Here is a 27827-nt window from a genome sequence, read left to right on the forward strand (position 1 = left end):
GAACCATGGCCAATAAAGTCACAGAATTCATTCTGAGAAAGTTAACAGAAATAATACCGGATGTTTTCAAACACATAAATAAATTCTCAATGTTCATCTTTGCTGAAAATATTAAGGCCTCCATTAAAATGCTCCTTCAGAGCCTGCTGCAGTCTTTTGTGAATCCTTAATAGATGAAAAGCTAACGGATTCTGATAAATACAGTATGTGGGAAAAGAGAAGCACAAAAGCAATACACATTATTAAATATTTACTTGGAATAAAGTACATGTCAGTTACAACTCCTCTCCCCCTCAGGTCTTAAAACCACCTGTTTCCCTTACAAAGATCATAATTTGATTGTTGCTTTGCTTTAACCTTGAGAATTTTATTTCGGAAAACTCGGGTATCTAGGGTCACTCTTGAGGAAAGATGAGATACAGAAAGCTGTGGCTTGGGACAAGAATGAAGAGAAGCAGACAAAGTGTTTTTGGGCAAAGAACATTGGTAGAGAAGGCAGGTAAGCGAGAGTGGGGAGAGAAAAGTGTGCTAAGGTATTCTAAAGTATGCTTTAAGAGGGAAAGACTTAGTGAAGTTTTATAGGGATTAGGCAAACCATCGGTCCCCAACCTTTTTGGCACCAGGGACCAATTTCATGGAAGACAATTTTTCCATGGATGGAGGTGAGGTGGGATGGATTCGGGGTGATTCAAGTGCATTACATTTAAGCAAGCTCATTTGGGGCTGTGCAGCCCAAGCCAGAACCAGTCCAAGGCCCAAAGGTTGGGGACCTCTGACGCAAAGCACCTTTTAAAAAATCTCATTTCTTAATATATTCTTATGTCAAAAACAAATTTAAATATTTAATTGGAGAAAAACCCCACTGAAAGTTAAGTTCCTCTTAAAAATATATATTCTCTGCAATCAGACAAGGGTGACAGGCCCTAGCAGGGGCAGGGCAGCTCAGTTGGTTAGAGCATCCTCCTGATCTGCCAAGGTTGTGGGTTTGATCCCAGGTCAGAGCACACAAAAGAATCAGCCAATGAATGCATAAATAAATGGAACAATAAATCGATGTTTCCCTCTAAAAAAGACAAGGGTGATAAATGGGTAGAAGGATCCTGGAATGCCATGAAAGCAAAGCATGTAAGTCTACAATATCCAATTCTTCCCTGATTATCTATTTAGGATACTGTTCATTATCTTAAACACACTAAAATATTTTTAAGGGCTTTTATAGAGATATAATCCTTCCTAAGACTATTCTCTCCATGCTTTCAAATTCTGAAAGAAAATAAACCTATCACTTTATAGGTCAATTTTCTTTTATATTATCTTGCAATGCTTGCTACTATTTATCAACCAGAATTCAGTTTCTTCAATGTTTACATGTTGAGAGTTAATAGAACTTTCAGTGGCATGCCTTCTTGTAAATGGGATAATGGAACAGAAAATTGTATTTTACACTCTACTACAAACAAGGGCCATAACAGTGCTTCAGGGTGGCTGATGCAATTTGTTGCTAGGTTCAATATTTTGGTATTAAAAACTGCTGTGGTGACAAAAGGAAGAGGACTGACAAACTGTGGTAAACTTTAGTTGCTTTCGGGAGTTTGTGGGGTTGTGATTTATAAAGATAGGAGAGGGCTTGGAGTATAAAGAACTTCCTGGACTAAATCAGAACTTGCAGAAAAAAAGATTTATTAGTTTATCTGCATATCTTTTCAGCAACTGGAAAATACTGACAACAAAATAGTAATAGGAACTTTATGTTCATTTTAAAGAATCATTGAAGTTTAATATTTGCTAACTTTGCTTTTTCCTCTAACATTCTTGTTTGCTTTTCTTGGAAACCTGAGCTTGTATCCTACCTTTAGAGAATAAGGGAGTGGCAGGAAGAAGGAAGGCAATGTAGGAGATTGACAGTTGTATATTTTATGTACTTATGGACCTGGAAAGGGATATTAGAGGTCAAAGTGGTTCAAACGTTGATTTTAGAACAGGACACAGAGGTAAAGGATAATTAACTTCTACAAGCAAGTCCTAAAAAGTGGGTGGGGTCAATGCAAATTCAGCAAGTAAATCATTGAACAGTTTGAGCAAACCTTTGTTCCCCAGCTGAGAATGCTAGCAGTGCTCAATTTTTTTCTGGTAGACAGATTTCTAAAAATTATCCTTAGGAGTCAGGTGGTTTAATAGAACCCTGTATCAGGTTTATAGAGACAAAGGGCACAGCCCTACAGCCTCTGTGCAAACTCCAGCAAGACGCTTCACCTCCGTATTTTAGGTTACTTTTAAGCACTTTATTGGAGTAAAAATGAAAAAACAAAACGCTCTTACTTTCTCAAAGAAAGCAATATGAAAGTAGAAGCCAAATCGACATTCAAAAATTTAAACTATGTATAGGATAACTTGGTGGTTACCAAATTGGACTCAACTCCTTTCTTCACCTACTTATCTTTTCTCCAAACTCAAATCCGGTGCTAGCCAGAAGCAGTACACACCCCCAGGGCTATTTCATTCGATTGGCTGGCGGGCCATCCTGCGGTCAAAACCCTTTAGATTTACTGTCAGGACGCCCGGTGTTTGTCAGAGATGTTACACTGCTCCTGTATTTGTACAAAACAAAAAGCTGTCAGGGTCGAAATATAACTTAATTTAAAAGACCCAAGTATAGTTAGTAAATTCATTTGGTTAATAAAACCGTCTAGATTTTAAACCTAGTAGACAGTCATTTCGTATGTTACTGCATCATCTGTCACTGAGGTAAAAAGGGTGAAAATTCTTAAACTAATTATTTCATAGTCTGCATTCAGGTGAGTCATAGAAACCCAAAAAAACTTGCAGGAGGCACAATCTGACGGTCCAGTCATTCCTTTTTCTAAGTGCATTTTGTCAGGACCCACACTGTCACACACACCAGGATCAAAAGAGCAAGGCAGTACCTACTCTGCGCACAGCATCAACACAGGTGCAGGTACGGGAGAGAGAGATACGACCAACTCTGGTGGATTAAGGCGGAAGAATCACTACCCATCCGAGCCAGACACATCCGAGGTGAGGGCTGAGAGGGAGCAGAGCGTGGGGGAAGGGCAAGTGCCTGCCCGGGTGGGGCTGAGCAGTGGCCCCCGGGCAAGCAGGGGGCCGGACGGCAGGGGAAGGCGCGAGGGGTTCAGGTCAGCGGCGCTCACCTCCCTTGCAGGGTGTGCGGTGCTGGCTGTGCTGGGCTCGGTAGCCTTCGATGACCTCCCAGGAGCCGTCGTCGCGCCGGATTGGGAAGGACAGGCTCAGCACATGGTTGCAGGGCTTGATGATCCTCAGGATGCCGCGCACCCGGTTCCGCTTCTGCTCCTCGCTCTCCCGGGTCTTGAGGTCCTCCACCAGCTTGTCCTCGACGATGCTAGCACCGCGGTCGAAGAAGCCCTCCACCATCTTAAAGAAGTTGGGGTCGTCTTCACGGTCAGCGGCCGCCTCGCTGTAGTGTCGCCGGGAGGACAGCGAGAGCCTCGGCTGAGGGGCGGAGGCAGCGGGCTGCCCGCGGGCCCTGCCCAGCAGCGCGGCCGAGTCGGATGCCGCCGAGCCCAAGGCTGCGGGCCCGACGCGGGACAGCAGAAGCGCTTCACCCAGGCAGCGGTACATGGCGGCGGGGCGGAGACCGCGGATGAGGAGCTCTCGGAAGCTCGGGGACCGTGGTGGGGAGGAAGGGCCCGGAGCGGGCTGCCCTTTTAAGCCGCAGCTTCCTGCCTTCCTAGCTGTCCCCTCCCCTTCGGCGCTCACCGCCTAACCAGGAGGATGGACCTTCGGGCCGCGGGCAAACGTCGCCTGTGAATGGCAGGTCCGGGGGCTCGCACCGCCCTGGGAGCCGGGCCTCCGCCTCCGCCTCCGCCTCCGCCTCCGCCTCCGCCACGGCCCAGCCGGGTCTTTCGGACGACGGCTCGTGCCGGCGGGGCCGCGCGGGGCACTCGGGGACGCGCAGGCGCGGGCACCAGGCGCGCAGGCTCACGAAGCCAAGGGGCGGAGCGAGAGCCCTCGCCAGTGGCGTGGATTGACAAGAGGCGGTGTCTCAGGTTTGTGCGTGGCCCGCGCTTGGAGGGGTGGAGGGGGTTTGAGGGGCACTTTCTTGGGGGAGGGGGCCAGTCCGGACCGGCGGCGCGCTGGACTGTGGAGGGCGCTGCGACGCCGGTCTCCAGACTTCGTGAGAGCGAAGGTGGTGCTGTGTGGCATCTCGCCAGGGTGAGTGAGTCATGGGTGTCCCTCCTTTCCGCCCTCGGGCGGGGCGGGGCATCCAGCCTGTCAACTCCTGGGCCTGTCCTGGGGCGGTCCTGGGGGAAGATGGTGCAGCCGCGGTTGAAGGCCCGGCCTAGGGCTTGGCTGTTGGCACAGAGACTGCGAAGAATTAAACGTCATCTGGAGCTGGATTTTTGAGATGGCTTGCAGAAGCTGGAAAGGAGAAAGCCTGGAATCTAGGAGAATCCCTTACCGGCTGGGTTTTACCACTTTTTAATTTTGTCCCCTTTAATCCCTCGGCGAGGTTGAGATAAAATAGTTATGTAAATAACTGTTGTAGTTTTCTAAAATTTACTGACCGTGCTTCCCCTTTTAAGTGTGGAGGAAAAAGGATGCTGTAATAAATCATAAATTCCTAACTGGGTGGGTAGTCACACCCCTGACATGGAGCCCCTTTAGTAAAAGGCTTATCTTTGCCTTAAGCAGGCCCTGTCCTTTGTTTCTGTGCCTCTGTTTAGTTAATACACCTTTGAAATACCCCCTTTCAGACTCCTTCTTATAAAAGGTGACCACTGTGTAGAGAGCACTTAATGTTAACTGTCTGTAACCTGATCCCTGCCTTGCTTTCACCACTTTCAAGTAATCTTCCTTATGGTCCCTCTTTAATCCAAAGGCAGACAAGAAACTGTAAAACTGGTGTTCTCATAGGGGCGTTGAACCATTTGGCGTCTCAGAGCTACACCGGAAGAAGAGTTTTGTTGGGTCACACACTAAATACACAAACAGTAACGAAAACTGATGAGCAAAATAAAGATTTTTGAGTAAATTTACGATTTTGTGTTGGGCTGCATTCAGAGCTATCCGGGGCCACAAGCTGCCCATGGGTTCCTGGCAATGTCAGTTTTGGTTCAAACTAAGTTGTACAAATTCTGTTCAGGTTTTGATGCTTGTTACATCAACAGAGCAGTGTTTTTGAAAAGTCTACAAACAAAGAAACTCTAGGAAATTCTTTCTCAGTAATGTTTATATTAAATGGTCCAGAATAGGGTTTGTGAACTTTAAGCTAAATGAAGGTTTAATTTGGTACTTAGGCACACTTGATGAGAAATGCTCCTATGGGTAAATTTGAGCTTTGTAAAAGTCTTAACATCTCAGTTTTTAAGACAGCTACCAAAGGCCAAATACTAGCTTTAGCAATCCCATTATATTTTGGTGGTTTTAAAAGCCACCTTTTTGACCTGCAAAACTATTTTGCTTTCTGACATTCACTTTATTTATCTGTTAGAATATGAAAGAGAATGTTCTTAAGTGTCACAATATCCTGTAAAGTATAAGATGACAACCTGGACCAGTTAAATTACATTCATCTATCTCAGTGTACTCAAAGCAAAAAAGATGCAGCTGATATTTTACTTTATTTGCTAGATAAAAGATAGTCACAGTTTATATTTGCATTGTGTTTTCTAGTGAAAAATATTCTCTGAACTGAATCCTGAATTTGTCTTGTTCATCAAAAGATTAAGTTACTAAATTTCTTTTTCATTTGATAGTATTAATATTGTACCTCCGCTGTCCCCCAAAACCTTAATGTTCCAGAATAGAGTGATTAGAATCTGTAAACACATGGACGTTTTTTTCTCTCTAGATGAAATTCTTTGATATGCTTTGAGGAAAGTGGTTTAAAAGCTTAGTTTTATTGCCCTTTTTCTTTATAACCACTGCTTTCAGAAAAGTAAATGTTTAACTTTGCTTCTTCCAAGTCTTGTTCACCTGTATTAAAGAAGGTTGAAAGGCTATGGAAGGAGTGAGGAAATTATTTTTAATTGGAGCCTCCTATGTATAGATATCTTACAAAATGGCCCCCCAAGAACCTTGTAAAGTAGCTGTTTTTGTTTTTAAAATGCTATGTTTTAAAATTAATACATGCATGAAATTTCAAACAGTACAGGTGGGTTTTTAAAAAAGTGACATTACCCTGTACCCCCATTTTGTAAGTAGTTGGAGCGGTTCTTTTCACACTCCAGTATTCTAATTCCTGATGTAACAGAAGTGGGGAGGGGGAGGATCATGAAGACCAAGTAAACTGATGATCATCTAGCTGGTTAACAGCAGACTAAGATTCAAACCCATGTATCTGACTTCAAAGGTATGCTATTTTTACTATTCCAATAAATATTTAAAGTAGTTGTTGCACTTAGTTTAAAATCATTTACTCTGCTGTAAAGTCCAGTGAGTTTAAGCTTTACATTGATGAATGCCTTTATTAAATATACAGATATTTTGCAAATTAAAGTTTAATTATTGGTAGTAATTTCCAGTTCAGAAGTATGCCAAAATTTAACTTGGAGAGAATGTTGGCCATTTGATAAGATTCAACAGACATAAATTTTCTGCCTTTGTGGTTTATGAGTTTTCCTTAGCTGTTTTAAAATTCTGGGTCTTTTCTCCTTGATCCATAGCATGCTTTTGTGGTTCTAAGTGCTTTTAAAAATATTTTAGAAAAAGAATTTTAGTATGTAGAAAGACATAACATAAATGCATGAACAATGTAGCTTTTTAAAAAATAATATAATTTGGAAATCTAGTACATTCTACTTTCTGTCTCTTGAGGATTGTGTATGGTGGACAGTTCATTTAAATGGAATCATACAATATGTTTTCCTTTGTGACTGGCTTATTTCACTTGCATAATGTTTTAAAACTTCATTTTATAGCATGTGTCAGTATTTCATTTCTTTTTATGGCTGAGGAATACTCATTATATGACTGTATCACATTTTTTCAATTCATTCATCAGTGGACATTTGGGTTATTTCCACTTTTTAGCTTTGTAAATAATGCTATTACAAACATGCTTGTACCAGTTTTTATTTAGGCATATATTTTAAATTCTCTTGAGTATATACTTAGAAGTGGAATTGCTAGGTTATATGGTAACCTGTGTTTAACCTTTTGAGGAACTGCCACACTGTTTTCCACAGCAGCTGCAGCACCCTTTTAATTCTTACCAGCAGTGTATGAGGCTTCCAATTTCATCATATCCTCCTCAACCCTTGTTATTATCTGGTGTGAAAGTGTAGCTCATTTTGGTTTTGATTTGCATTTTCTGAATGGCTAATGAAGTTGAGCAGCTTTACATGTGTCATTGGCTATTTGTCTGTCTTTTTTTTAAAAAAGATTTTACTTACTTTCAGAGAGAGAGGAAAGGGAGGGAGAAGAACATTGATGTGAGAGAGAAGCATCAGTGTGAGTGAGAAAAATCGATAGGCTCCCTCTCACATGTGCCCCAGCCATGGACCACCTGCAACCTAGGCACGTGCCCTGACCTGGAATCCAACTGTGACCTTTGCCTTTTTTGGGGTGATGTCCAGTCAGCTGAGCCTCACCAGTCAGGAATGTATATCTTTTTCTGAGAATGTCTATTGACATCTCTTTCCCCATTTTTAAAGTAGATTATTTGTCTTCTTATTGTTGAGCTGTAAGAGTTCTTTATACAGTATATTCTGCATATAAATCCCTTATCAAATACATGATTTGCAGGTGTTTTCTTTCAACTTTTTTGATGGTGTCCAATTTATAAATATTTTCTTTTGTTGCTTGTGCTTTGGTGTCATGTCTAAGGAATCATTGTCTAATCAGAAGGCATGAAGATTTATACTTATGTTTTCTTCTAAGAATTTTATAGTTTTAGCTTTTACATGTAGGTCTTTGATCCATTCTGAGTTGATTTTTGTATATGCAGTGAGTAAAGAGTTTAGTTTCATTCCTCTGCATGTGGCTATTTGTTCCAGTGCCAGGTGTTCGAAAGACTATTTCTTCCCCACTGAATTGTCTTTGCCCTTTATTGAAAATCAGTTGATCAAAATGTGAGGGTTTATTCTGGACTCCTCAGTTCTTTACCACTTGCCCATATACCTATCCTTATCCAGTAAGTTTTAAAATTGAGAAGTGTGAGTCTTCCAACTTTGTTCTTTTTCAAGATTGTTTGGTTATTCTGAGTCCCTTAAATTTTCACAGACATTTTAGGATCAGGTGGTCAATTTCTGCAAAAAAGCTAGCTGGTATTTTTATTGGGATTATGTCAAATCTATAGATTAATTTGTAAATTAGTGTCATTTTAACAATATTACATCTTCTGATTCATTAACATGAGATGTCTTTTTATTTATTTAGGTCTTTTAAATTTTCTCAGCAATAGTTTGTCTTTTTAGAATATAATAGAGAGTTTTACTTCTCCCTTTAACTCAGGATGTGTTTTATTTTATTTTATTGCCTAATTGCTCCTCATTCTCTTTTACTGTTGTATAGTATTTCATTGTATGGATATGTGAGAATTATTTTTGCTAGTCTCTCATTGATGGATATGTGGATTGTTTCCAGTATCTTGAAGTAACAGTGATACTGCTGTGAATAACCTATTACTACACAGAAAATCAGTTTTCAGACTCTTTTATCCCAGGACTACTTTACCTTAAGTATGAGTAGTAAATTTGAACATAGAAAAAATTTAATAGTCATCAGAATTTTATTTTCTTATAAAGTTGCTTAGTTTTATTTGGCAAAAATTGTTACCCTATCTAGATATTAAGAATGATATAATAAAACTAAATTATATCACAAATCAAATATCTAATATTGAAATAGAGCTTTTAAAACAAACAAAAAATACTGATTTTTAAAATCATGTCCCCATGTTACTAAATTTTAATAAGTTTTAGTTCACAAGTATTTGCCACTACTTCATTAATCAGCAAGGTGAATGTGGGGAGAGAAGAGTACTCTGTGCTAAGGGAACACCATATACAAATGCCTGAAGATAAATGAGACCATGGTAGCATATACTTTGGTTAAAAGCAATTTGATCATCACAACAGTTTGGCTTAAACAGCAATTTGTTTGAAAATGAATATCACCTACTTCTGTTTTTTTTTTCAAATATTGGTAATTTTGGTGCATTGTGGATTGTTTTTAAAGCATATGTGCCATAGTTTTCAGGACAAGTTTTTCTAATATTTGCTTTTGGGTTTCTAATTGATTTCAGAAAAATTTGTAATTTTGATTTTTTTCCTCTGTAGTGAGCATGTTTTTTGGAGTAAACAAAAAACAGTAGAGGAAAATACATCAAAGGAAAGGATCTGACTATTTCAGGGTTTGTAGTCTTTTTCCTCTTAAAAAACTTTTTTCCTAATAAATCAAATGTCAGTTATATGTACTTGTCTAGTTTGGTTAAGTTCTCATTTTGCTGCATTGCTGAATATTATTCAACAAAGATTTTTATCAGCTTGCTGAGGATTTTTTCCATGTTGTGAGTAAATATGAAAAATATTAGAAACAACCGAGGTCTCTTAAAAATTAACTGTATTCAGGTACGATTCTGAACTCACCTGTATGTAACTCATGTCTGTCTTTTTCTTTTTTAGGTGAGGTTAAATTTTTTGTTTTTCTTATATGTAAAAAAGGATAGCATATTCACTTATTAATTCAGGATGCCTCATCATTCAGCTCTATTTATTGGTCAATGTGGACAACCCTTTATAAAAGCAACTTTTTATTCTCTTTAGCATTTTCTCTTTGGAAATTTTAGATCTGTTGTGATTTCAATATGTGGTTGGAGTTTGTATAGTAAGAGAGTGTAAGCTAAAAAATGGGAACTTCTGTGATGCTGTTAAAAGCAGAGGCATCTGGAAAATACACTAGGGAAACAAGAAGTACCTTCTCACATAAGGCATCATGGGAGAGTTGTGGAAAAAACAGACTTTATTATGAAGCATAGATATGACTATAATTACATTGAATTTGCTCCTTTGTCAAAGGAAAAGAAAAACATGAATGAAGCAGTAGAGATCAATGTAAAGACACTGGTAATGGCTCGATTCACCTAAGTAGCAGCGGTCTAACTTCCTAATCTAGATAACATGGAGTGAACAGATATTTGTTAGTTATAGGAAGCTTTTGTCCTGGTGTAGTAATATACAACAAAAAATTGCTTAAACCAAAGCCATAAACTAACTAAAATAGCTATAATCTAACAAGAATTCTAGAGGTAAGGCTGTTCTGTTGTTGGTACATGACTCAATGATAACATCCAGCAACCAAGTGCTTTTCTCTGTGTTATATCCAGCACATTGATGATATCTTTCCTCACAGTTGTAAAATTGCTACAGAAGTTCCAAAGTACCTATGCAGACACAGCTAAGTACTATGTAGAAGAATAGCAGTTTCCTCTCATACAGATCTCTTTATTGGGAATAAAACCTTTTTCAAAGGCCTGCCTACCAGCTTCAGTTCCCTTAGGCCCCACCAGTTAAGAATGGATCAATGCCCATGCTCTTGCTGTGAGAGAGGCTAGAAGGAGGACTTCCCGGCACTTTTAGTTAATGAAGTACTGGCAGGTTCTGCCAGCAAAGAAAAAAGAGTGGAAGGAATAAATACTAAGTTGGCAACAAACAGGGTTTCCCCTATTTGCCACACAAAAATAACTGACCTGCTCTGTGCTTATTGTGATAATATATTTCCTTAGAATACAAGGTTTAAGAGGGATGAAATATTGTTAAACATGACACTGGGAGTTATGATGCTTGAAGTTTTATGTTCAATGCACTGAGAAATCTGCAGATTACAATTCCCTTTGAAAACAATCATGTTCTCTACATTGAGAAATATGCAGAGTCAAGTTCCCTTTGAAATCTCATATAGTGATGATAGTTTTAACATTATGCTCCCCCCGCTTTTTTTTGGAGCAGCTTTTTACCGTTGACAGTTTGAAACGTAGGAACTCTAATCTATGATGTTTACTCTGTTGCCAGACAAGTGGACCGAATAGAAACCTATCTTCAATTTAAGGGGAAAATCTTGGATTTATAATGAAATGTCAAGTCTTCAAGCGAGTTCAGCAGATTTTCAGTTGAAGCAGCTATCGGTAATTTATTTTCGTAGATGTAACACAAAAGCAAGTGGCTTAAATTAACAAGAGGACTAATCTGGACTTTATGTTGAAATTAGGAGTTCTTGTCTTTGTGCTAATGGCAGAAATGACAGCCTTATTGGACTTGATGTTGTATAGTAACACACAATGAGAAACACAGCTTAGGATAAGTCTGTTCTGAAGATACATGGAGTACGTATTCGAGATTATTATCCCCCCCAGTTGCCTCATATGCTCTGGTTGCTTTCTTGGAGGGACATCTAAAACAATGAAGTACAAAGGGATTCCATCTTAGATTCTAGAATTTGATATTTGCCAGCATCAACAATGAAAGTTCTGATCAGCTATTTTAAAGAAAATGGGTGATGTGTCTGACCAACAGGATGTCAGTAGCCCAGTGCTAAAAGAGAGAAGTATGAGAACCTCAGACATAAAGGAAGTTTGTAATGAAAGGCTCAAATTAAAGCAAGTACTTTTTATTCCTACCTTCATGTGTTTTTTTTCTAGGTTAGATTTAAAATAGAATTATCTTTAATAATTATTTGGTATTTCTTAATGTCTATTCTAATGAATCATAAACTTTGTCTTCTGTAATTTCATATTCTTTCTTGCTTCTTTTAAATTATAACATAGCCCTGACTGGTGCAGCTCAGTTGATTGGACATTGTTCCATAAGGTGAAAGGTCCCCAGTTTGATTCCCAGTCAGGACACATGCCGGGGTTGCGGATTTGATACCTGGTCTTGGGGGGCATGCTGGAGGCAGCTGATTGTGATAAAATACTGGTGCTTCTCTCTCACATCTATGATTGTCTCCCTCTCTTTCTCCCTCACTTCCCCTCTCCCTAAAAATAAATAAATAATATATAATGTAAACACTAAAAAAAGAACAAAATTATTTTAAAGGAGCAATCACAATTGGTTTTAAATTAATTAGAAAAAATTTAGGTGGAAAAAACAAATACCCAAGCCCTGAGAAATTCCAGTTTCTTGCGTCTTACTGTTTTTATTTATTTTAGCATTTTTCTTAGAGAAAATTACAAAGTGTATGAATGAGAATAACACAAAAAGTACCCCATAAGTTTGGAATAATTGTGCGTTTTCAACTACAGGGTATTCCTCACTGACTCAACTCTTGGTGTCCGAACTCAGAAATGGAATAGATTAGACAGGAAGAGAAACCTATATTTCATTCCTAACCTATTTCTATAGATTTATCTTATTTCTATTCTATATCATTCTTTCATATTGGTCCTCATTATGGAATATTTAAGTTTAAAAATTTTTTCTCTATAGTAATCAGTTAAAGCAGTAATTGGCAAAAAATGAATTAGAATTTAAAAAAGAAAATTCTGAAAAAATGAAAAAATAATGCTTTAAAATATGTGTCTAGGATCATAAAAGCTCTTTGTTATAAATTAAGGTACTAATAATTGAGAAAAAATAACTAGATGTATTCAGTTTTCCACTTATTAAAATGAATTTTTTGTTTTGAAATAATTTTACTTATAATAATCTGTTTTGAAATAACTTTTCTTTAGAAATTATTTTAGTGTCTGTCGTGATGAAGTAATGCTTGTGTTAAAGCCGACCCTTTAGAGATAATTTTAGAATTAGTTAAGAGTTGCAAAGATATGGTAAATAGTTACTTTACCCAACTTTTTCTAATGTTAACATCTAACGTAGCCATGCCACAGTTATTGACATAAAGAAAATAACTTTGATTTATGGTGCCAGTTGGGTACTGGAAATATCAGGGGAACACTTTATAAAGTATATGATTATCTAATGCCTATGATACACACTTGAAACTTATACAAAATAAAATTGAATGTAAACTGTAATTGAAAAAACTAAAAAAAGTTAACTTTGGTTGCAGGTGTATTATTTTTGATCATCATATCCAAATTGTCATGTTGACCAACGTGCTATTTGCCCTAATTACCTGGAACTGCAATGTTGATGCTAGTCATGATCACTGCTATGCTCTTAGCCCTTTTAGATGGTCCTATTTGGCACAATGTGACCTTAATTTCCTGTTTATCAGGCTACAGATGACTGGTTGCCTTTCAGGCAGGTGCCCAGCCATGTTTAGTCTAAATGCTGACCAAAAACCTATAATGTAAGTTAGTCAGAAAGATGGCTTTCCAATTTTAACTTCACTTTTAATCTATGTGTATTTTTAAAAATGTTTAAATTGAATTTTATGGGGTGACATTGGTCAATAAAATTATATAGGTTTCAGGTATGCAATTCTACAATAGCTCATCTGTATGTTGTATTGTGTGTTTACCACCCCAAGTCAGGTCTCGTTCTGTCACCATTTATCTCCTCTTCACCCTCTTATACCTCCTCCCACATCCCCCTTCCTTGTGGCAATCACCATACAGTTGTCTGTATCCATGAGTCTTTCTTTCTTCCATAATTTTTTTTTCTTAATCCCTTCACTCTTCTCATCTAGCCCCCAACCCCCTCCCCTCTGACAGTGGTCAGTCCATTCTCTGTATCCATGAGTCTGTCTCCTTTTTGTGAGTTTATTTGTTAATTAGATTCTAAATATATGTGAAAAAATATGGTACTTGTCTAGAATGGCTTATTTCAGTTAGCACAATACTCTCCAGGTCCATCTGTAGAAATCTAGCAAAAGGCTAGATTTCTTTCTTTCTCCGTCCCCTCCCCTCCCCTCCCCTCTCCTCCCCTCCCCTCCCCTCTCCTCCCCTCCCCTCCCCTCTCCTCCCCTCCCCTCCCCTCTCCTCCCCTCCCCTCCCCTCCCCTCCCCTCCCCTCTCCTCCCCTCCCCTCCCCTCCCCTCCCCTTCCCTCCCCTCCCTTCCCCTCCCCTCCCCTCCCCTCCCCTCCCCTCCCCTCTCCTCCCCTCCCCTCCCCGCCCCTTCCCTCCCTTCCCTTCCCCTCCCCTCCCCTCCCCTCCCTTCGTTTCTTTCTTTTTCTTTCTTGCTTCCCTTTCTTCTCTTTCTTCCCTTTCTTCCCCCCTCCCTCCCTCCCTCCCTTCCTTCCGCTGAGTAGTATTCCATTGTCTAAATGTACCGCAGCTTTTTAATCTACATATCTACTGATGGGTACTGGCCTGCTTCCAAATCTTGGCTGCTGTAAATAATGCTGCAATGAACATAGGGATGCATATATTCTTTCGAATCAGTGTTTCAGGTTTCTTTGGATATGTTGCCAGAAGTGGAATTGCTGGGTTATAAGGCAGTTCCATGTTTGATTTTTGGAGGTAACTCCATACTGCTTTTCCACAGTGGCTGCACCAATCTCCATTCCCACCAGCAGTGCACGAGGGTTCTCTTTTCTCCACATCCTTGCTAACACTTGGTGTTTTTTGATTTATTGATGATAGCCATTCTGACGGAAATGAGGTGATATCTCATTGTGGTTTTAATTTGCATTTCTCTGATGATTGGTGATATTGAGCATCCTCTTATATGTCTATTGGCAATCTGTATGTCCTCTCTGGAGAAATGTGTGTTCAGGTCCTTTGCCCATTTCTTAATTGGACTGTTTGTTTTTTGGTGTTGAGTTTTATAAGTTCCTTATAAATTTGGATATTAAGCCCTTATCAGATGTATCAGTGAATATGTTCTCCAATTCACTGGGCTTTCTTTTTGTTGATGGCTTCCTTTGCTGTGCAAAAACATTTAGTTTCATATAATTTGTGTATTTTTTTTTTGTTTCCCATGCCAGAGGTGGTATATCAAGAAAAAATCATTGCTACAAAAAATGTTCGAGATTTTACAGCCTATGTTTTCTTTTAGGATTGTTATGGTTTTGAGGCTAACATTTAAGTCTTTAATCCTTTGAGTTTACTGTTGTGTATAGTGGTCTAGTTTCATTTTTATTGATGTATCTGTCCAATATTCCCAACACCATTTATTGTATGTTATGTCATTGCATGTTTTTGCCTCCTTTGTCAAATATTAGTTGACTATAAAAGTGTGGGTTTATTTCTGGGCTCTCTATTCTGTCCCATTGACAGAACCTGTGTCTGTTTTTATACCAGTACCATGTTTTGATTACTATATCCTTGTAGCATAGTTTGATATCGGGTAGTATGATTCCTCTGACTCTGTTGTTGTTCTCAAATTGCTGTGGCTTTTCAGGGTCTTTTGTGGTTCTGTATAAAATTTTGGAATATTTGTTCTAGCTCTGTGAAATATGACATTGGTATCTTGATAGGAATTGTATTGAATTTACAGATTGCTTTGGGTAGTATGGACTTTTTTTTTTAATCCTCACTGAAGGATACGTTTGTTGATTTTTAGAAAGAAAGTATAGGAGAGAGAGAAAGAAAAACATTGATGTGAGAGAGAAACATTGATTGGTTGCCTCCTGTAGGTGCCACAACTAGAGACTGAACACACAATCTAGGTATGAGAGGGGACATAAAAAAACCCCGAATTTATTTATAAAAAATTGTGTATTTATTATTAATTGTGTAAACTTTAGTCACCTTCAAAGTAGTCTCCATTTGATGCAATACACCTATTGAGACATTTTTTTCCACTGCTCAAAACAGTTTTTGGACCTGTTGATTTTGATGCCTTTGTTTTGTTTCATCTCTTCCACATCAGCAAAATGTTTCCCTTTGAGGACTTTTTTCATCTGAGGGAAACAAAAAATTAGTTGCTCCGGACGAGATTGGGTGAATAAGGAGGGTGGGGCATGGGGGTCCTGTGCTTTTTGGTCAAAAACTCATGAACACTCAGTGCAGTAAATGGGCAAACACGTTGAAAGAGTCTTCAAAAAAAATTCACTGAAGGCAAATGCAGCCTCTTACAACAATGCCAGTTGGTACACTGATACAGATGGGTTCCTAGAGTACTCACGTAATGGGGGAAACCTGTACTACAAGGGGCTTGCCCTCCAGAGGATAATTCTGGGCTTTTCGGTCCCCCCTCATATATGCCCTGACTAGTTACTGAACCTCCAACATTTTGGTGCGTAGGACGACACTCCAACTGAGCCATCTGGTCAGGACTAGTATGCACATTTTAATGAAATTAATTCTTCCTATCCACGAACACAGTATATGTTTTCACTTATTTGTATCTTCTTCAGTTTCTTGCTTCAGTGTCTTAGAATTTTCATAGTACAGGTCTTTTATGGCCTTGGTTAAACTTATTCCTAGGTATTTTTTTTTTATGCAGTTGTAAATAGAATTGATTTCTTAGTTTCCCATTCTGATAGCACATTATTGATGTGTAAAAATAGAACTGATTTCTGGATATTTATTTTGTATTTTGCTACTTTGCTGAATTCATTTATCAGTTCTAGTAGTTTTTTGGTGGGATCTTAGGGTTCTCTATGTACAGTATCATGTCATTTAAAAATAATGAGAGTTTTACTTCTTCCTTTCCAATTTGAATATCTTTTAGTTCTTTTTCTTGTCTGATTGTTGTGGCTAGGATTTCTAGTACTATGTTGAATAAGAGTGGTGAAAGCAGACATTCCTGTCTTATTCCTGAACTTAAGGGAAACACTTTTAGTTTTTGCTCATTGAGTATGATGTTACTATGGGTTTGTTGTGTATAGCTGAGGTAGGTTCCCTCCATTTCTAATTTGCTGGGAGTTTTTATCATAGGTGCTAAATTTTATCAAATGCATTTTCTGCATCTATCGATATAATCAGGTGGTTTTTATCCTTCATTTTATTTTTGTGGTGTATCACATTTATTGATTTGCAGGTACTGTACCAACTTTACATCAAATGGCAGAATAAATGCCATTTGATCACTATCGATGGCCTTTTTAATGTATTGCTGTATCTGGTTTGCTAATATTTTGTTGAGGATTTTGTCATCTATGTTCATCAGGGCTGTTGGCCTATATTTCTTTCATTGTAGTGTTTTAGCCCATTGGCATCAATGGATAGATCTTCCAGACAGACCAACAAGAAAATGGTGGCCTTAAACAACACACTTGATTAGATGGATTAATTGCTGTCTTTAGAGTATTTCAACCTATAGCAACAGAATATACATTCTTTTCAAGTGCTCATGGAATATTTTCCAGGATAGACCTCATGTAAGGCCACAAAGCAGGTCTCAATAAATGTAAGATTGAAGTCCTATCAAGCATCTTCTTTGACTACGATGATATGAATCTAGAAATCAGTCACAAGGAAAAAAATTGAAAAGTACATGAAGACATGGAGGCTAAATAACATGTTACTAAACAATGAGTGGGTTAATAATGGGAGCAAAGGAGAAATCACAAGATACCTTGAGACAAATAAAAATGGAAAAACAACCACTCAGAATCTGTGGGACATAGCAAAAGCAGTCCTAAGGGATAAGTTTATAGTGTCACTGGTCAACCTCCGGAAACAAGGAAAATCTCAAACAATTTAACTTTACATATAAAGGAATTTGAAAAATAATAACAGAGCCCAAAGTAAGTAGAGGAAGAAAATCATAAAATCAGAACAAAAATAAATGAAATACAGTTTAAAAAAACAATGAAAAAAAATCAATGAAACCAAGAGATGATTCTTTGAAAAGCTAAGAAAGATTGACCATCCCCTAACCAGACTTATCAAGAAGAAAAAAGAGAGGACCCAAATAAATAAAATCAGAAATGAAAGAAGAGATGTGACAACTGACATCAAGGAAATACAGAGGATTATAAGACAATATTATGAAGAACTATATGCCAACAGATTGGATAATCTGGAAGAAATGGATAAATTCCTAGAAAGATACAATCTTCCAAAACTGAATCAGGAAAAAAAGAGAATCTGAATAGAGAGATTACAACTAGTGAATTTGAAGCAATAATCAAAAAATTGCCAATGAACAAAAGTCCTGTACTGGATGGTATGAGCATCTTCATAATCAACCCCTTCTCCCCCTCGCATTTTAAATGTAGTCCAAGTGACTTTTTTTTTCTTAAACCAAAAAAGCTAGATTAAAATAGTATGCATTAAGTAACTGCTTCATAGTTCACTGTGACTGGAGTGTGTATATGTGTGTGTCTGTAGTGAAAGGAGGGAAGGCAGAAGAAATATAGCAGGAGATCAGGTGGAACAGTTTACCAGATGATGTGTCTTTTCTTAGGAACAATTTATAGGCTCTGTTGTATGTTTTTTGAATCTAGAGATGGGGCAACAGGTTTTCAACTTTTGCCCCTTCAAATATTGTCTCTACCCCATTCTGTTCTCTTTTATCTTCTGTGTTTCTTACCTGCTCTTTTTGTGCTTTTCAGTTTTTCTTTTTCTGGGCCTTGTTCTATAGAAGACTAGAGTCAGGCAAAATGGTGCCTCCATCCATGGTCTGCAATACTCAGGACCATCAAATAAATGATGCAGACGTTGGTTACAGGACTGCAAGGACTGGTTTACTACCAATGACTGTTACACTGACGGTGTTGTCCTTTAGGGTTACATGTTATTGTGGGGATCCTCTCATTTTAGACTAATCAGTTTATGTGGGTCCTATCCTCTGAATTATGTCCCCCATACCTCTTAAGACCATCAAGCACAAGTTTCTATTTTCATTCATTATCAAATAACCTCAGACCAAAAGCAGTTCAGTGCTAACTACTGTAGATGCCTGGTTTTCTCATAAAGTTTTAGCTGGGTGATTCTTTACTATCTTGTTACCTGTTGGTGACTTTTAAGAATTAAAAAAAAAAAAATCCTACTTATTCTTTTTAGTTGTTTTCATAGAGACAGTTGGCTTGAATCTAGCTCATCATTTTGAAAAATTGGAACTTGTGTCATTATTTAATATTTTTAATTATGTCTAATATTGGTCATGATTAATTTAAAAAAAAAAAGAATGCCGTATCCTTTTGTAATCTACTTGAAGTTGTACTTGATATTTAGGTACTTAAAAGGAGCGATGATATCTTACATTATTTTTTGACCCTAAAAAGAGTATGGAGCATCTTTCATTATAGTAAAAGGGGCTCTTGTTCTTCAGTAAAGTTTTTATAGGCTAAGTTTTATTCCTCTGCGCTTTATGTCTTTTATTTTTAATTTTAGGGAAACTGTCTTGATGATATGTTTGTTTCAGTTTTAAAGTGTTTTATTTTGAATAAGACACCCTGTGATTTTATATGCCATCTTTCTAAAACTCCCTAATTGCATTGTTTTTACAACAGAAATAGAAATTTACTTATTTGTTTTTAGTTCCTGTAACCCAATTTTTTTAAAAAATTGTTCTTCAGTTACAGTTGTCCCTTTTTCCCCATTGCTCACCCGTACCTGGCCCCCTGACTCCTGCAGTCAATCCCCCCCATTGTCCATGCCCATGAGCCCTCTATTCATATTCCTTTGCTTGCCCCTTCCCTTTCTTTCCCTGCTGTCCCCTTCTCTCTTCTGGTCATTGTCAGTTTGTTCTTTATTTCTAAGTCTTTGGTTCTGTTTTGCTAATTTGTTTTGCTGATTAGGTTTCCCTTATAGGTGAGATCATGTGATATTTGTCTTTCACCCCCTGGCTTATTTCACTTAGCATAATGCTCTCTAGTTCCATCCGTGCTGTCAAAAAAGGGTAGAAGTTCCTTCTTTCTTTCTGCTGCATAGTATTATTCCATTATATAAATGTACTACAGTTTTTTTATTCACTCATTTAGTCATGTTGAGCATTTTTTCATGTGTCTATGGGCCCTCTGTTTATGTTTTTTATGTGATCTTGATATTCAAATTAAAATATGGTTGTTGTCTACTTTTAATTTTTCAAAACTCTTTAATACTTTGATTTATCAGAAATAAAAAAAGTTTGTAGTTTATTTTTGTCTATTACACTTTACTTTCACTCATTCATGTAGATAGCGTATGTTAAGCGTATATTGACCTGACACTGGGGTAGTTGGTGAGCAAGACACACAAGAACAGAACTTTTATTCTTAGTGAGGAGGTTAGATTGGGAAGATTGCTAGATAGTAAATAATAGGGTGCTATGCTACAGGAGAATAGAGAATACCTACTTAATATGGGGTGGTCAGAGAAGGCCACTACAAGGAAGGAACATTTAAAGTAAACCAAAGGATATTGGAGAAACTTATATAAAGAGCTATGAGAACAAAGGAATGAAGAGATGTGTGGAAAAGCCCTAATTTAGGAAAGACCTTGACATGTTTTAGTAATGGATAGAAACCGATGTATTTATGGTTGTCCAGGTGAAGAACAACATGTTTTGATTTTAAGGAGGTAGATCATGTATGCAAGGGCTTTACAATTTACTTGTAGGAAACTCAGTTGAAAGTGTAGCAGGCATACATTTTCTAAACTACAAATTTGAATGTGCAAAATGTAACTTTATTTCTTTAATTACTACCAGTTCTTAGCTCTGGAGCTACTGGGTAGTAAGAATCAATATTGCTAATTTAGGATAAAGTCAGTAGCTTCTTGTTTAATGTAATTAATTCTAGGTTAACTCAGACCCTTGGGTAAATAATCTATGCCTTTCGGTAGGCTCTAGGGAGTTACATAGAACAAAGAAAGCTGGATATAGGAGTACTAGGGCATCACCTGCCCCAAATAAGGGAACATCCTTTACATCCTTACCTGGAGAGAGGCAAGGGTCTGTTCCAGGAATCAGCATGCCTGGGGCATAGGTGAAAGGTTGGTTAGTCTCTGATGGGATTTATGGGAAGCAATCTCTGTATGGTCCTATCCATCTCAATGATCAGACAGCAGTCAAGTCATTGAACAGTGTCTCTTCCATGCTTTAGTTTTTGATACTGAAAACCATGGGTTTAGAATTTTAGAAAGCTCTTTTTGCTCTTAAGCCCTTAGGTACTTCAGCTGAAATTCATAGTTTTTAAGAACTATGATTTTAGTGGATTACAGATCTAAATATAAGAGCTGAAACTCTAAAACTCTTAGTAAAAAACAGGTGTGAATATTCATGATGTTAAATTAGGCAAGGGTTTCTTTCATGACGTTAAATTAGGCAATGGTTTCTTAAGTATGACACTGAAAGTACAAATAACTGAAGAAAAGTAGGTATATTACACTTCATCAAAATTAAAAACTTTTGTGTATCAAAGGACACTGTGAAGATAGTGACATATGCAAGTACCAGTATCTTTTTCTAGAGGATAAATAGGTTCAGGATTCAGAATAAAATTCTTAGTTGGAGACAGAAATTTTCTCATGATCAGTTCATAGGTAACATAAATATGATAATGCACTGATGGATGTGAGAAATGCAAAGAAAGGAGCCGTAGGGGAGTGTCAGCACTTAAGGATTGAGTAAAGAAAGGAAGGAATGATCTGGGATGTTGAAAGAAAGTATGAATTATTATTGAAGCTTCCACCACTTAATTTTAAGACTTTTGATGGCTGTGACTGTCATGTTCATTATCTTACCCAGTTCTTGTCATAAAGCAGGTTTTCACTAAATGTTAAATGAAGGCTGAGGAGTTTTAAGAAAAATTGGTCATGCAGTGCCAAATATAGCAAACAGGTTAACTATTAACAAGCACATCTTCTATAGAATAGTTTTAGTGGAGTCACCATGGTAGAGATAAATGGTAAGTTGCTGAGGACTGAATAGTTTTTGAGAGAGTGAGAACAGGAAGTGAAGATATTCTTTTCAGAAAGCTTGGTTTTGGAAAAGAGTAGACACAGGATAGTAGATAAAGGGCATGTTGTATCATGAGAGAGACTTCAACTTCATCATGTTTATATGCTAAATGGAAAGAGTCAGTAGAAAGGGAGAATGGAAAGTACAAGGGAAGAGGAAGCTATAGGAAAAAAGAGGTTTGTGAGAGTGAACATTATCCAAAGAGTAGAAGAAATGATGTGAAGATACTGAGTTTGAGTAGGAATAGGAATACAGTTTCCACTGAAGTAAGAATAATGAAAAAGAGAGGGAACAGATGGAAAAAGTATTTGGGTAGTAGAGAAAGAATTAGGGGCATCAACGCACTTGACACACTTTTTCAATGAAATGGGGAGTAGTGTCATCAGCTGAGATTATAGGGGATAAAGAGGGTGATTGTCTCAAGATCTGTGTGGTTCTTACTCAGATGTAGCACAGTATTTTGCAGCCATGGATGTAAACTGGATGAGCTTGACAGGAACCTAACCCTGTACGTGTAGCCAATGGTAAAGAAGACATCAACAGATAATTGACCAAACAGTATGTACAAGCAATAGATAACCCTCCCTTTGAAGAGGCAGTTTTGGATATGAATCCTCTTTCTTTACTTGCTGGAAGTATCTAACCTAACGATAACCATATCTTGTCCTTGAATAGAACACCTCAAGTGGCAACCCGCTTGAGTTCAATACTAGTAGCAGAGGGAGAGTTTGAGGAAAAAGGGAGAATTTTGAAGCCATTGAGGAAAATGAGAGGACTAACTAAATTCGATGACTTAGAAGAATTGTTATAATGAATTTTTCATGATTCTGGTGTATATAGTTGTGTAATGACCTTTCCCCCCATCTCAGACCTGATCAGCCTGTGTGTCTAAGCAGACAAGTTGAGCAGTTGGATTGCTCTTGGTCTGGGTTTTACAGGCCATTGTGGCAGAAATGGTAAGTAGGCAAGAGATTCCAGTAGTGAGAGTGTTTAAGGTGATGGGCCATTGAGTCTAGGCTGAAAAGGGAACAGGTGAAACCAGAAAGTAGCTGCTAGAATATGAAGTGGTCAAGATGGATATTGAAGTTTAAGATTAAATAGGAGGAATAGTTGTTGGTTATGGCTAAATGCAATATCTGGCTATCAAATGGATTTCTGAAGTGGAGAGAAAGTGAAGGTTATTTGAGTTGAGGAGGTAAGTTAACTATAAAGCTAAGGTGTTACAGAATTCAGCCACACAGGAAGTGAGTTGCTCAGAATGGTGGCAGAGCAAGGGGTGGAAAGACTTTGAACCAGGTTCCAAAGTCTTTAATGAATGTGGGAAAGTGACCAAGAGGTCAGTAGATGCCAGTAACAAGGAGAGAGAGGTTGCAACAGATGGCATAAACCTTAAAAGAGGTACTTTTATTGAGGCTAAGGAACTGTGATAGTGAACAAGGAATGAATTCCTTGCTTTGCATCTGCTAAATGGGAGAAAGAATAGCTTGCTCTTATATTTTAGTTTAGACAAGAAGATTGCTAGAGTGTTATTTAAATTGATTTGGGGTTTAGGATATTTGTTTACAGTGGAACAGTGTAAAGGGTTATCAGGAAGTATAGCTTTGTAGGTAGTGTGATTTTCAAGGAGGGAGAGCATACACAGCAGAAGTGAGATCAGAGTACACAGGAAAGAGGAATGTAATTGGAGGGGCTTAATTAATTAGTTATTGGAGGAGCTTACATTTTGGTTGATTGTGGTGATGACAAAGAACATGGTGGCCTTAGCTGATTTCATAATTTTTATTATTTGTGGGAAAATGTGTTTATGATTACAGACTGAGATACTGACTTATGCACAAAGCTAGATGATTTCATCATGTTCAGGTATACTTAACAGTGTTTAGCAATCTGTGGCCTTTGTTCAGCATGCCATAAAAAACCCTAGCATGCAGCTGTTTCCTTCTTTGGCAGACCTTAGTCCTGGGTGAAGAGGAAGGCAGGAGTGGAAGTGATTGGTGAGAGGGTTTAAGCACTTCTGAAAATCCTGACATATATTGCTTAGAAAAAATTCTATATGCAAAGGTAGCATAATTGGTACTTCCAGTAATGACCGTAAATTTCACAAATGGGCACAATAAACACCAAATGTAACAGAACCATTGGGCTCTATTGCCTGCTGCCAAAAAAACAAAACAAAAACAAAAACAAAACCCCATGACTCCTAATGCCAGAGTCTTATGAAAAGGAAAGGAACTATTTATTCAGAAGTTACACAAGTTCAGAATAATGGCAGAATTCTGGTTTTAAGTCCCAAAGTCCCTTAAAACTAAAAACCCATAAACACACATAGTCCTGCCTCCCCTTCCCCCCTTGCCAAACCAGGCCAATTAAAGGTACCCTCTCTCAAGAAAAGAAATAGAAGTCAGTAGCTTAGCTAGGCAGATTCCCATTCTAACAATTCTAGTTTCTCCTAGTCATCCATGCTTGGCTAGGCTCCTGCTCTTAATCCAAAACCACATGGCTCCTCCTCATGGTGGGCCGGTGGGGGTTCTTTTGTGTCCTTTCAAACCATGTGGTCAAGACCACTGCACCACTGTTACATCCTGCTTTTCTGCTCCTTTCCAAACTGCATGGCAGAGACCCCTGTATGGCAAAGAGAGTATGGCTGCCCCGCGCTTGTGTTTAAATCTTCACCCTGCTCCTATGTAGCCCCATTTCTGACTCCTGGCACAATTGGCTACTTCTGCCCTTCCCCATATCTCCTGTCTTTCTCGGCTGCCAGTGTTAGTCCTTGAAGGCATGGCCCTGTGACATGGAGCCAGCCATTTCCAAGCTTTCGTACAAGTGGTATAGCTTGGGGACCATCTCTGGGCTACATCATCGATCAGAATCGTGCCCATCTCTCCAGCTTCACCAGCAGGCATAACTCTTAACATTACTAAAGCACTGGGCAAGTTCTTTAGCTACACAAAGTAACTCAATGGCCCTGCTCCGCTTCCCTTGCCCCCAGCCATGTTAGTGGGGTTTTGGGGCTTCTCGGTCTGTACCCCATTTTGGATCTCGTTCCACACCTGTTACAAAAACACCATCATTTGAATGTTGATTTCAAATTTACGTAGTGGATGTGGGTGAGACTTAGAGGGATGGCTATATCTTGAAAATGGAAAACGTCCTTGTTCTTATTCAGTTGATTCCAGGCCAGATGATGACTAAATTGGTTCCACACAGTATCCTGGATAATTGAGTGACTTCTCTGATTAGTCAGACAATCACTTGAAGCCACTGAGCACTGTAAGAATGACAAATAAAAGGATGTTCCTTTCCAGTATATGTACATGCCAGTCAGTGGATCCATGTGTTGGAATCTGTAAGGAGATATTACTAGTTTATTATTAAGTGTATAACTTAAGAACAGCCAAAAGGAAGAGAGGTGTAGGGAGGAGATATTAGGGAAGGGGCATGGAGCTTCCATGCCCTCTCCAGACATGACACCCATCTAGCCCCGCCATGTATTCATCAATCAGGAAACTAATTTTTTTAAAACAGATTTTATTTGATTTTTATGTATATTTTAAAGATTTTATTTATTTATTTTTAGAGAGAAGGGAGGGAGAATGAGAGGGAGAGAAACAGCAATGTGTGGTTGCTTCTTGCATACCCCCTACTGAGGACCTGACCTGCAACCCAGGCATGTGCCCTGACTGGGAATTGAGCCAGTGACTCTTTGGTTCCCAGGCTGGCACTCAATCTACTAAGCCACATCAGCCAGGGCTATTTTATTTATACATATTTATTTAATTTTTAATTTTTATTGTCTTTTAATACATATTTTATTGATTATGCTATTACAGTTTCATTTTTTTCTCCCCTTTATTCCCCTCCACCTTGCACCACCCTACCCCCCAAAAGTCCCCCCCGCCGCCTTAGTTCATGTACATGGGTCGTACATATAAGTTCTTTGGCTTCTCCATTTCCTATGCTATTCTTGACTGCCCCCTACCTATTTTGTACCTACTATTTATGCTGCTTATTCCCTGTACCTTTTCCCCCATTCTTTCCCCACCATCTTTATTTCTTTGATTCTGTTCTGGTTCTAGTTGTTTGCTTAGTTTGTTTTTGTTTTTGTGTTTTTAGGTTCAGTTGTCGATAGTTGTGAGGTCATTGTCATTTTATTGTTCATAGTTTTTTCTCTTCTTTTTCTTAGGTAAGTCTCTAGCATTTCATATAATAAGGGCTTGGTGATGATGAACTCCTTTAACTTTACCTTATCTGGGAAGCACTATATCTGCCCATCCATTCTAAATGATAGCTTTGCTGGAAAGAGTAATCATCGATGTAGGTCTTTGCCTTTCATGACTTTGAATACTTCTTGCCAGTCCCTTCTTGCCTGCATGGTTTCTTTTGAGAAATCAGCCGAGAGTCTTATGGGAACTCCTTTGTAGGTAACTGTCTCCTTTTGTCTTGCTGTGTTTATGATTCTATCCTTATGCTGAATCTTGGGTAATGTAATTATGATGTGCCTTGGTGTGTGCTTCCTTGGATCCAGCTTCTTTGGGACTCTCTGAGCTTCCTGGATCTCCTGGAAGTCTATTTCCTTGGCCAGATTGGAGAAGTTCTCCTTCATTATTTGTTCAAATAAGTTTTAACTTTCTTGCTCTGCCTCTTCTCCTTCAGCCACCCTTATGATTCAGATGTTGGAATGTTTACAGTTGTCCCAGAGGTTCCTAAGCCTCTCCTCATTTTTTTTGAATTCTTGTTTCTTCATTCTGTTCTGGTTAAATGTTTATCTCTTCCTTCTGTTCCTAGTCATTGATTTGAGTCCTGGTTTCCTTCCTTTTACTGTTGGTTCCCTTTAAATTTTTCTTTATTTCACTTTGCATAGCCTTCATTTTTTCCTCCATTTTGCAACCATACTCAACCAATTCAATGAGCATCTAGATTACCACTGTTTTGACCTGTGCATCTGATAGATTGGCTATCTGTTCATTGCTTAGTTCTATTTTTAGAGCTTTGATCTTTTCTTTCATTTGGGCCATATTTCTTTGTCTCTACGCGCCTTGGAAACTGTTGGAAGAGGCAAAGCTTTAGGTATTTGCCAGGGCAGGGCAACCCAGATGGCTGAGTTGTGATGCTGTCTGTGGCGGAAGGGTCATAGAGGGAGCAATGCTGGTTGCTCAGCTCTTGGCAGGCTTTCAGTCACATCCCTCACTACCTACAAGCAAATCGGGCCCTTCTAGTGCTGATTGCTGGGTGGGTCGTATTATGTACATTCTAGGACCCTATGGATCTCTCCAGTAGACTCCTGTGAGTCTGGGAGTTTCTCCTGCCACTGGAACCCCCACAAGATTTTACCTTCAAAGGTTTTGAGGCTTTCTTTTTCCTCACTAGAACCCTGGGTTGCACTGTCTGTCTCGCTCCCCAGCTGTTCCTCCCAGTTTATCTGCCTGCAAATGTGGGACCGTCCAGTCCTCCAGCTGCAGCCTTGCCATGCGTCTTCTCCTCCCTGGCTGCCCATCTCTGCCACTCCTACTGGTCTGGACGAATGTTTCTTCTTCAACTCCTTGGTTGTCAGACTTCCATACAGTTTGATTTTCTGGCAGTTATGGTTATGTTTTGCTTTTAAATTTGTTGTCCTTCTTTTGGTTGTGTGAGGAGGCAAAGTGTATCTACCTATGACTCCATCTTGGCCGTATTTTATTTGTATTTTTAAAGATTTTATTTATTTATTTTAGAGAGAAGGGGAAGGGAGGATTAAGGTGAGGAGAGGTACATTGATGTGTGAGATAAAGCCCCTTTCACATGCCCGCAGCTGGGGAGCTGGCCCACAATCCAGACATGTGCCCCTACCAGGAATTAAATCAGTGACCCGTCGGTTTGTAGCCTGGCACTCAGTCTACTTAGCCACACCAGCTAGGGCCATATTTTATTTTAGCAATAGAATTCTCCATTATCTCTCAAGAACATTTTCAAAAGATACTAACCAGTCTTCTTGAGGGGCAGTCTGTGAGAAAGTGGGTTCCATCTATAAGTTTGAGAAACTGCATCTCTACCCACCCTCATGATTCACTATGAACATCAACTTTCATCAGCTTAATAAGGGCTCAGGGAAATGATATTAGTACTGATAATTTAGCATTTATTGAGAACTTCTATTTTAAGGCTCTGTTTTAA

General features: G+C 38.7%; 2 protein-coding genes across 2 annotated transcripts in view; one reads left to right on the forward strand and one right to left on the reverse strand.

Annotated features, from left to right (window-relative positions):
* The window catches only part of GLUD1 (glutamate dehydrogenase 1), a 36576-nt gene extending 32868 nt beyond the window's left edge, over positions 1 to 3708 (reverse strand). Inside the window, exon 1 of the mRNA XM_054580479.1 lies at positions 3171 to 3708. Within this exon, the coding sequence (XP_054436454.1) occupies positions 3171 to 3618 (448 nt within the window). The 5' untranslated portion in view covers positions 3619 to 3708. The remainder of the gene's footprint in view (positions 1 to 3170) is intronic.
* A 409-nt stretch (positions 3709 to 4117) lies between these two features.
* The window catches only part of SHLD2 (shieldin complex subunit 2), a 137653-nt gene continuing 113943 nt past the window's right edge, over positions 4118 to 27827 (forward strand). Inside the window, exon 1 of the mRNA XM_054580480.1 lies at positions 4118 to 4212. The gene's annotated coding sequence lies outside the window, so the exon portion shown is untranslated. The remainder of the gene's footprint in view (positions 4213 to 27827) is intronic.

Source organism: Pteronotus mesoamericanus, unplaced genomic scaffold (assembly GCF_021234165.1).
Source record: "Pteronotus mesoamericanus isolate MK-2021 breed Mesoamerican mustached bat unplaced genomic scaffold, CSHL_Meso_final contig_59, whole genome shotgun sequence".
Classification (NCBI taxonomy): domain Eukaryota; kingdom Metazoa; phylum Chordata; class Mammalia; order Chiroptera; family Mormoopidae; genus Pteronotus; species Pteronotus mesoamericanus.